Source organism: Ictidomys tridecemlineatus, chromosome 1, assembly GCF_052094955.1.
Source record: "Ictidomys tridecemlineatus isolate mIctTri1 chromosome 1, mIctTri1.hap1, whole genome shotgun sequence".
NCBI lineage: Eukaryota > Metazoa > Chordata > Mammalia > Rodentia > Sciuridae > Ictidomys > Ictidomys tridecemlineatus.
The window spans coordinates 189296494-189307517 of NC_135477.1; the positions used below are offsets into that span (position 1 = coordinate 189296494).

Here is an 11024-nt window from a genome sequence, read left to right on the forward strand (position 1 = left end):
GCCATAAATCATGTTTTAATCCATTTAAAATTATGGATCATTTGTAGAACATTCTCTCTGGCAGTAGCAATATTAAATCAGAAATCAGTATCCGGAGATCAGAAAAACTCCACAACATTTGCAAATTAAACATTATTGCTTCAGTGAACACTTGTAAACACGGCTGAGAGAAATTGAAGATGACGTACACAGATGGAAAGACCTGTCACGCTGGTCACCAGTGTGAGCTCAATATGTTTAGAGTCCAGTTCTCCAGGAATTACAAACAAGATATTCCAACAATCACTTAGAGAAAGTGACAAGCTGATCATCAATGAACTTGGAAATCCCTGCACAACATCCAAAACTGTAAGAAAATGGAGTGACCTAACATATTCTAACTGGAAGCCTTGTGATGCAGCTGTGATGTCCCCGTCTTGTGAAATCAGCAGATAAACAGACCCAATGGCACATGGCAGACCGAGGACCACACACACACATATGCCTCTGTTGGCAAGACAACAAAGAATTTACAGGCAAAAATCTATCCAACAAGTGGTGTGGATATCCACAGGAAAACAATTTTAAAACATACAGAAAATGTAATTATACAGCATGATTAGAAATGTATGTTGCCCTGGAAAACGTGGAGACACAGGTAAACATCCTTGCAACACTGGCATCACCCAATGCAGAGAGCACAGACTGGCTTTAGAAACCACACATTGGCCTCTGTTAGATTCAGAACTAGCTGTGCAGTCTGCAGGCAGATTAATGCCTTCCTGAGTTCTGGTTTCCACAGTTTTAACTGTCCTTTGAAGGGGTAGAAAGCAGAACAAAGCATTGGAAATACGTCAAGTACGGTGACGTCAGAGCCCTCTAGGATGTGTTACAGACACAATCCCTGCCACTCAGAGGCCTCATGACCAATACAAGACACATTCAGAGCTGGTTGGTGGAGTCTCTCCCAGCTGGACTCCTGAGCCATGTTTCCACCACCTTGTGAAGTGGCCTCAATATGTGGCCACCAAGGTTCTCAAAGGGGACAACAGACTGAAGATTGCATGATATGTTTGTATTTTTCAACCTTTATTGATGTATTATTGACACAAAGATCATACATGTTTAAGATGGGCAGGATGGAGTTTGATGCACATATGCAACATGAGAAATGAATGACACCTGTTAGTCTGGTCAACACGCGTATCACATCATGGTGACCTTGCACATGTGGGTCTGAGGAGAAAGACGTCAGACCCTCGTCCCAACACATTTCAAGTACAAAACACATCCTAGTGGCTGCAGTTGGCATGCTGCATGCACCAGAGGCTAGAACTTTCCTCCTGCCTTGAGAACTGTACCCTCTGAACAGCATCTCCCTGCTCCCCCACAAGAGCACAATGTTCCCTCAGCTTAGGAGCTCCTTTGTCCACTGTGTGCTCCTGAGAGCCCTGCCAGAGGCCAGCTAGTCCTGACATGAGAATCTATGTTGGGGCTCTCGACTGCTGGTCTCTTTGGCTGCATGGCTGTTTCTATAATGGTACCACAATGCTTGCATAACTCGAGTTTTGTAATATATTTTGAAGCCATGAATATGACACCTGCAGCTTAGGGCTAGTCAGTATTTTGTGGTTCTAGGTGAATTTTAGGATTTTTTTCTATTGCTATGAAAAATTGCATTGGAATCCCTGTGCATTGGAATTTCCATACAGAAGGTCACTTAGGCAGCATGGCCAATTAGTGATACTGATGCTTCCAGTCCCTGAGCACAAGCTCTCTCTCCATTTGTTTATGTCTATTTAATTTATTCATTAATGATTGCAATTTTTAGAGCACAGATCTTCCCCCCACTTTGTGAAATTTACGTAGTCTCTTTTCTTTCACGTTATTGTCAGTGAAACTATCTGAGGTCCCTTCCCCTGATTTTGTTGTTAGAGACGTTGCTGGGTTTTTGCATGTGGTTTTGTGTGCTGTGGCTTTCCTGGATGTGTTTTAACAGGCTTTGGGTAGAGTCTCAGGATTTCTGTACATGGCATCACGGCATCTGCTATCAGGGCAACTTGGTTCTCCCTCTCCTACCTGGAGGACAACGTGTCCTTCCCTCCTGTTGCTTTGGCTGGGTCTCCATCTTAACCACACCAACAAACCCATCTTACTTAACCTGCTGTGACCCTGTTCCCAGATGAAGCCATCTTCTGAGGCGGCAGAAACCCCAGCACTCTGTTGAGGGAATACCACTCAGCACACAGCAGTTCACAGCTTTTCTGTAGAGCTACTTTTAAAATTATCTGCTGTTGGGCTGGGGATGTGGCTCAAACGATAGCACACTCGCCTGGCATGCGTGCGGCCCGGGTTCAATCCTCAGCACCACATACCAACAAAGATGTTGTGTCCGCCGAGAACTAAAAAATAAATATTAAAAAAATTCTCTCTCTCTCTCTCTCTAAAAAAAAAAAAAATTATCTGCTGTGAGTTCTGTATCTGTTTCTCCTCTTTCATTCCTGACTTTATTAATACAAGTCTTCCTTCATTTTTTCTAGGTGACCTAAAGAAGTTTGTCAACTTTTAAATTTATTATAGGAACAGCTTCCAGTGTTGCTCATCATGTTTATTTCTTAATATCTTTTATCAATTTCTGCCATCACCTTTATCATCTGTCTTTCCTGCTGGTTTATACATGGCGTATTTTTCTTTTTCCGCTCCTGGGGGTGGAGAGGTCAGTCAAAGGCTTTAGAGTTTTCTTTTCTCTTGAGACAAGATTTAGCAGTCACCGTTTCGCCTCTGCACACAGCTCCTACCCAGCACAGCTGCCAACTGGAACAGGCCCAGCATGAGGAGCAGGACTGACTCCACTCATGCGTGGCTCTGAACACCTCCCCACCAAGTGAGCAGGAGAGTGAGGGTGAGGACCAGGCTGGCAGGGAGGTGGATTGGGGAAGGAGATGCGGGTCAGAGGTGCCATGTGTGGTAAGCAGGAGGAAGAGCTTCTGGCGACCTCTCACTGCATTGTGACCACAGCTAATGCTGCATTTTATGTTCCAAAATAGCTAAAAGAGAATTTAAACATTCTCACCAGAAAGAAACAATAACTGTTTGAGGTGATGGAAATATGAGCCTGATTTACCATTCTACGTTGCAAACTAGTCAAAACTTCACACTATGCTCCAAAAATGCATGCAACTTTCATTTATCCAGTAGAAATAAAACTTAAGGAAATTTTAAACATGGGTAGCAAGGTCATGATGCCCTTCACAGGGGCACTTAAGCATGGACTCACAGAGGGAATGGTGCCCCGGGCTCGTGCACACTTGCAGACATTCACATACCTTTCAGCTGGTGCCTCCCCTGGGAGGGGATAGTTAGGGTCTGTGAGCCCAATACTAAATCATTAAACAAGCCAACGTGGACGTTTCCTTCTGCCATTTTTCCTGAGAAAATCGTATACCTTGGGCTCCTCCTGATGGATGTGCCCTCAATTCACTATGACGACGACCCCTGAGGCTTTGGTCTGCCTGATCACACCTTCTCACATCTAAAACATTTTGAGTCCTCCAGCTTTTCTTTGTTTCCCATCTGGTTCATTTTAATACTTGTGATCTTGTTCTACTGTGATTAATATATTTATTTATACATACTTAATTTATACTACACTTTCATTTTGTGATAATTGATATGTTAATGAGTAAAATATTAATTATGAAATCTTAGGAAAATAACACATAAAAAAATTAATAAAGACCATAAGTACTAATATTTGGCACAGTCCAAAGTACCTTTAAGTGCCATCCAGGGTTCAACAAAATAAAATGTGGAAAGTCTTGCTAGAATACAATGGAATTTCATTAAAAAAAAAAAAAAAAAAAAAAAAAACAAGAAAGAAAGAGCTAAACGACCCCTGGGATTCCCGGTGGGGAAGCTCGAGGCTCCTGGGTAGACCAGGTCAGGCACACAGGGCAGGCCCTGGTGGAGCCCCCACGCCACACTGCCTTCTCAGCCTTCTCAGGGCTGCCTTCAATTCCTTGTTCCTCAGACTGTAGATGACAGGGTTCAGGGTGGGGGGCACCACGGTGTAGAACACAGGAAGCAGAAGGTCAGAGATGGAGGGTGAGCTGGAAACGGGCTTCACGTAGGCGATGCTGCCAGACACCAGGAAGAGGGTCACAACCACGAGGTGAGGGACACAGGTGGAAAACGTTTTCCACCTGCCCTCCTTGGACGGGATCCTCATGACGGTAGAAAAGATGTACCCGTAGGAGAGCGTAATGAGACCGAAGCACAAAATCACAAGGCTGGTAACAAAGACCATGACTCGGACCTCAGGGAGGATCGATGTGGAGTCCAGGAGGCTGAGCAGTTGGGGAATGTCACAGAAGAAGTGATGGACTTGGCTGGACCCACAGAATGGCAAGGAGAAAGTGGCCACCATGTGCATGAGTCCAGAGATGCTGCCACTCAGCCAACACAGGGCCACCATCCTGACACAGGCACGCTGGCTCATGATGGCCTCGTAGTGCAAGGGCCAGCAGATGGCCACACAGCGGTCATAGGACATCACCGTTAGGAGGGCCGTCTCAGTGGACGCCAAGTTCATGAAGAAGAAGGCCTGCAGGGCACACCCCCAGAAGGAGATAGAGGTGTCCTGGGTGAACGAACTGACGACAGACTTGGGGACTGTGACGGAGATAAAGCAGAAATCCAAGAAAGACAGGTGTCTTAAGAAGAAGTACATTGGGGTCTGCAGGCGGACGTCCACAGTGGTGACCATGATGATCAGGAGGTTCCCGGTGAGAGCCGCCAGGTAAACTAGTAAGAACAGGACCGCATGTGTGGTCTGAACAGTCCAGGAGTCTGCAAACCCCACAAGGAGAAACACCACAGCCTCGCTGCTATTCCCACGTGCGGCTGCTCGGCTTCCTCCTAGGATAGAAGACTGGGTTACAGCTCTGTCTACATGGCTGCCTGCAATGACGTCCCTGAAGCAGCCAGGCAGGTGACTGCTGCATGACAGATCACACACATGCACAGGTGGAAACTATCTTGCTACCTGAAATCTCCACCACACAGCAGAGCACTCGATACAAAGTACAGCCTCAATAAATACAACATAGGACCTGGAGAGATGAAACTAACATAGAAAATGACACAGGATTTTTATAGGAATTGCATTAAATATGTGTAGTACTTCAAGTCGTAAGGCCATTTTGACAATATTAATTCTGCCTATCCAGGAGCATGGGAGATCTTTCCGTCTTCTGAGTTTTTCTTCAATTTCTTTCTTTAGTGTTCTGTAGTTTTCTTTGTAGAAGTCTTTTACATCTTTTGTTAGATTGATTCCCAATTTTTTTAAGGCTATTGTGAATGGTGTAGTTTTCCTAATTTCTCTTTCAGTAGATTCATCGCTGATGAATAAGAATGCTTTTGATTTATGGGTGTTGATTTTATATCCTGCTACTTTGCTGAATTAATTGATTGGTTCTAGAAGTTTTCTGGTGTACTTTTTTTGGATCTGCTAAATATATGATCATGTCATTGGCTAATAGTGATAGTTTGAGTTTCTCTTTATCTATTTGTATCCCTCTAATTTCTGTCTTCCGTCTAAGCAGGCTAGAGTTTCAAGGATGATGTGGTATATATATTTATGGAATATGACTCATCTTTAAAGAAGAATGAAATTATGGCCTTTTCCAGTAAATGGATGGAGCTGGAGAATATCATGCTAAGTGAAATAAGTCAATCCCCAAAAAACCTAAAGCTAATGTTTTCTCTGATATACAGATGCTAATTCATAATAAGGGCAGGGACACTAGGGAAGAATAAAGTTGCTCTAGCTTAGGTAGAGGGGAGTGAAGGGAGGGGAGGAATAGGAAGGTGGTAGAATGAAGCAGACATTACTACTTTATGCCACATATATGACTACACGACCAATGTGATTCCACAACACATACAATCAGAAGAATGAGAAATTATATCGCATTTATGTATGAAATGTCAAAGTGCATGAATGCATTTTACTATCATATATCACTAATTAAAACACACTAAAGAAATTATAAAGTCAAAACAAAAAAAGAAAATTACAGGGGACCATGAAAAGAAAAGGATCTGACCACAAAGATAAGGTATAGTATCCACAGAAGAGAGAAGTAGCCATATGTGGGGAGAAATCAGCGGGGCTGCTCTCGTCTGTGGAGCAGACGTATTTGGAAGTGTGCATTTGTTGCTATGGAGGGTGGGGGGTCTTCAGGGCTTCTCAGCTTTGGTGACAGTGGAGTGAGTGGGTTACATGACCTGGAAGGCACCTGCCCCACAATGACTGAGAGCACTGCCCTCCTCGATGCCCCTCGCAGGGGCACACCACAGCTCCTGGGGCTCTGTGCCTCATCAGAAGCAGCTGCTGAGCGCTGAAGGGGGCATGTTAGTGGAGGATGCAACCAAGCACAGCACCAGGGGGCATCTGCTCTGGTTGACAAGAGGGGACGAGGGACAGAGGTGGTGTCCTGGACACACTGGCCTTGCTGTGTGCTGTTGGAGACAGGTGGGAGCTGCTCCTGGGTCAGGTCTTGATGAGTGTTTCGCTGGTTTTTAGACTGGCGTCTAGAAGACAGCGTGTGGAGACAGGAGGAGGATCAGGGTGTGCCCACATCAGGGTCTGCTGGGCCGCAGCTGGGATGGGCCTTCCCTCTCATGCCTGGCCCTCAGCTCTCATCCGCAATATGGGACCCAGCAGCAGAATCCTGAGCATCCGGCCGCACGGCTGAAGCACTGAGCAGTTTCGGTGACAATCTTCTCCAGCGTCTGGCTCCCACTGTATTTGTTGGGTTAGTCCAGTGAAACGGCATCTGACCACATTCCTAGTCTCTGTGAGTGTGTCAAGCCACTCTCAATAGAACTTTGCCCGTAGCAGTTCATGATCAAGAATGTATGCACAACAAACTGACTCCTTGCAGAACTGCAGGAGTTCCAACACCTGTGTGTGCTTGTGAAAGCTCAGCTACCGTCGGCACCACAGCCGCTTAGGGCAGGTCCACAAGAACACCTAGAAGGAAACCCTAGGGGAGTGGGCCAGGGCTCTTTCCCTGGGAATCTTGTCTCTCCCCAAGTTCCAGCTCTCTCCACCTGCCCATGAGCCCAATGTTGGAGGGACACCGCAGCCAAGGGTACAGAGGAAGGCTCCTGTGAGCTGGAGGAGCAAGCTCATGCTGGGCTCTGTCTTCACTGTGGCTTACTGCAGCCAAATAACTTCTACCTTCACTCAAATGGGCTTCAAAGGACTGCATGCAGACAGCGATCATGGGGACAGAGATGGAGGACCCAGGCATGGGCTCTGCAGAACAGGATTGGGCCAAGACACTGGGATTGCCTCATTGAAGAGGATGCTTAAGAATTCAGCCAATGTAAACACTTTCATTTATGCACAGAACACACTTTCATTTATGCACAGAACACCCCTTCAACCTCACACACACACACATTCTCTCTCTCTCTCTCTCTCTCTCTCTCTCTCTCTCTCTCTCTCTCTCTCTCTCTCTCTCTCTCTCTCTCCATAACTGTTACTCCTGAATAGTTCAAACCCATAAGTAGAGACTCTAGGCGACCATGGTCCTTTTGCCCCACACTTTCGGCAATTATACAACCGCTCATGCCAAGATCTGAAATAACTATCATACAAATGAAAGAAATGAATATTTATTCTAAAATTCATGGTCCTCCATCTAGACAGCAGATAAGGAGATAATGTGAAAATCCAAAAGTGCAACCTACGGATAAAGAAGTAAAATAGCATTTCTATCATTTTCCTCACCAAGTCTGGGATCAGACTTACTGCATGGTGTGGACTGATTACTAGTGAACTGGGTCATGGAGCAACTTCAGTTGTTCAAAATTCCAAACCTTTGTTCCTTTGTCTGAGATGGAACCTCAGCTTCTATGCGTATCTCTTAGGCCAAATGGAGAAATGGCTTGATCTCACGGTGTGGTGTGCTGCAGCCCTAGTCAGAGCAAGATATCTTCGTCTTTCCCTGATCTAGAGGAACACACCTGGTGAGCACCATGCCTGGTCTTCACCTCACAATGCCCAGTTTATGGTCTTTGTAAAAAAAAAATGCTGGCCAATAAATGAGATCTAGTGAGAGAAATTTTGCATGACTCTGAGCTCTCTGGAGGTAAGTTTCCTTGCATTGAAAATATGTTCTTTGGGAGAAAGAAACCAAAGCACAACTTTGATTAATCCCAGTGGACAGCACTAGTGAGAAATACCTCCTTTATGTGGCAGAAGGTAGAAGACTGGAAATTGATTGTATAGTAGTACTTCGCATGCACCCAGAGTTCAATTACAGGTAGCGTTTTTCTGAAGCAAGGGAAGCTTCAAAATCATATGTGCACCACAGACATTAGCCCAAACATGGAGCCTGGGTCTAGATTTCTGTTCCTCTATTTTCTTCCTAAACTTCAACTCAATGGGTCTATTCCTATGTCCTTCCTCAGCCCTTCCTGTCTCAAGTCAAATAAGTGTATGGAGAGGACGAGTGTTAATCTTGTGTTTGCATCTTCTGTGAATTGATCTTAAAGGTGGACCCTGATGCTCTGGCCCATGCACCTGTCCTCACTCTGAGTGACGCCCTTTTGCACCCACATCAGAACTGAGGCCACTGGATGTCTGTTTGGGGTGCTGTTAAATATCGCCTCATTTAAAGTCAAGTTGATATTTATTTGTATGTAGGCATTAGGTTTCTATTAGGAATGATTCTTTGTGGAGGGAATGGGTGGAACATAGTTTTCCTGTTTGTAGTTTGGTATTTCTCTGCATGTAGTCTTTGATAAATATACATTATTAATTTTGTGGAGTGTTTCTAGCCTTCCTTACTTTTTAAAGCTGCTTAGTTTATTTCTTCATTTGTTGAACTATTCTCTTTTAATTGCTAAGGTTGTGGATTAGGATTTTCCAACACTCATCCCTTTCCAGAAATATTAACCTGAACAGCCACTCATGCCAAAACCCAATCACACCAGGCTGAGGAGCTGGGGGAGAGATGGTGGCTCCTGTGTGCAGCAGGAGAGGGAGGTGACAGCTTCCCTTGCCTGTGGCTCCTCTTCCACTTCACGAGGACCATGTGGAGATGGTCTCCGAACAGGAGAAGCTCTAGACCTTGCTTTAGACCCCAGTGCCAGGCCCATCCCAGGGAAATCTAGAGCCAGGCTCTTCCTCAGGGCCCAAGGTCCAGGCAACTCTGAAGCCTTGGTGTCCAGTCTCGCCCTACCACAGGCAGCCTCGGCAGACCAGGCTGCAGACATGCCCAGCTCCAGGCTGCCCCATGTATGAACTGGCCCCAGTTAGCTCTAGACCCTCTGCCAGGACCCCTGGACCAAGCCTCCTGGCTGACCCCACAACCAGAGGGTCCCTCCTGACACCTACCCCTGACCCACCTGAAGTCCTGAGCCTGTTCCACCACCAGGTCAGCCCATGACACCAGGCTACCCAGCCGTCCAGTGCAGACCAGACCCCGTAGTCCAGGCTTCAGGTCCAGCCCAGTGGGAGAGCAGCCCAAGATGGCTCAAGGTCCTGACTGTGCACACGCCTCATGGTCAGCCTGGCACCTAGAGATCTAGTAGCCAGGCCTAGCCAGTGACAGGCCAGCCTTCCCTGCCCCCAACCTCAACCAAAGTGAATCCATGATCCTACTCCTGCCCCAAAGCGTCACCATGGACCCACAATCCAGGGCGGACTCCATGCTGTTGGGAGCCAGGTTGTCCCACAGAAGCCAGCCTCTGAGGTGGGGCCCACCCAGTGGTTTGTTGTGGTCCCATGGACACTAGCTCTAGGCCCACCCAGGGCCAGACTGTCCACCATGGCACCATGTTCTAACAGAACCAGGGCTCAGGGCTGTTACAGAAGACCTATCTGGGCAGAGCCCAGCACCAAGCCAGAGGCTATGGCGCAGTCTCCAGGCCAGCCCCAAAGACCAGGAAGCCAATACGTCAGCCACACACAGCCTCCAGACTGTCCTCCACGGACAGAGGCTCGAAGCCAGCTCTGGACCCAGGGGTCAAGCCCACCCCAGGAGAGCCAAGCCTCAGGCCTCCCTCCCCTCAGGAGCCAGGTCCAGAATAGTTGTCCATTTCAAACTTGAGGAACATCAGCATGTGGCCTCGAGTGTGAGGGCCACTCTGTCCCCGCCACAGTGCCTCGTGTACACTGGCTGTGACGTAATGTGAAGTCCTATGTGATGGCCCCTTCTGCTCCCTCCTTGTTGAAGATGCGCTGGCCGTTCAGGGTCTGTGGCCATTGCTCTGCAGGCATGGTCAGCCCTGTCAGCTGTGTCCCTGGAAGCGGGTCTCTGTGTACTTGCAGAGCGATATGCCTTGTTTTGCTCTGGGAAGTGGTTTCTCCTCACTCAGGGACACACTTAATAAACCTATCTTTAAAATAGGTCACACACATAATTTAATGCCAATTTTGGAGAAAATCATTAACTCTCCCAGAAAGGCCGCTGCTTTGTCTGAAACAAAACAAACTGTGGTATCTCACTTCACACATCAAAGCCAAGACCACAGGAGCCCATGTGCCGATTATCCAGCTGATGAAATCTGTCTTCTAGTATCGCCACATTGTCCCCCTCGCCCTGTTCTTCTCCAGCTACTACAAGACACGAATGCATACCTACCAACAACACACGCACGTGCAAAGCACTTGCTGCTGTCTGCACAGACCCATGGGCTACAGGTGGAGAGCAGGCTGTGGGTTCACAGGTGCGACCCAGTCTCACTCGGACTTCTCTACTCCGCAGCTTGAGCTGGGTCTCCTTAGACCTGACTCCACTACTCTCCTTGAGTCGTGAGAGTTATAAGAAAAGACCAGGTGCTGTGTGAGCAGAAAGGTGGTGGAGTAAGAAGCTCTATGCCCCACGGACATACCCCGTGTACCACGACACGTGGCCACACACCTCAGGAGACCTGCAGAGCCCCAGACGCCCAGCAGTGACTCCAGGGAGTGAACGGGAGAGCAGTCCACCTCATCAGGGTCTGCCTCTACCCAGGCCAGCAGAGCT

The 11024-nt window shown here is 47.2% G+C and overlaps 1 protein-coding gene across 1 annotated transcript; it reads right to left on the minus strand.

Annotated features, from left to right (window-relative positions):
• Positions 1–3919: 3919 nt before the first annotated feature.
• LOC144367333 (olfactory receptor 14L1-like) lies at positions 3920–7838 on the minus strand. The gene is made up of 2 exons (XM_078023176.1): positions 7802–7838; positions 3920–4896 (listed from the first exon to the last, which is right to left on the minus strand). The coding sequence occupies exons 1-2, from the start codon at positions 7836–7838 to the stop codon at positions 3920–3922; spliced, it is 1014 nt and encodes a 337-aa protein (XP_077879302.1).
• Positions 7839–11024: the final 3186 nt, after the last annotated feature.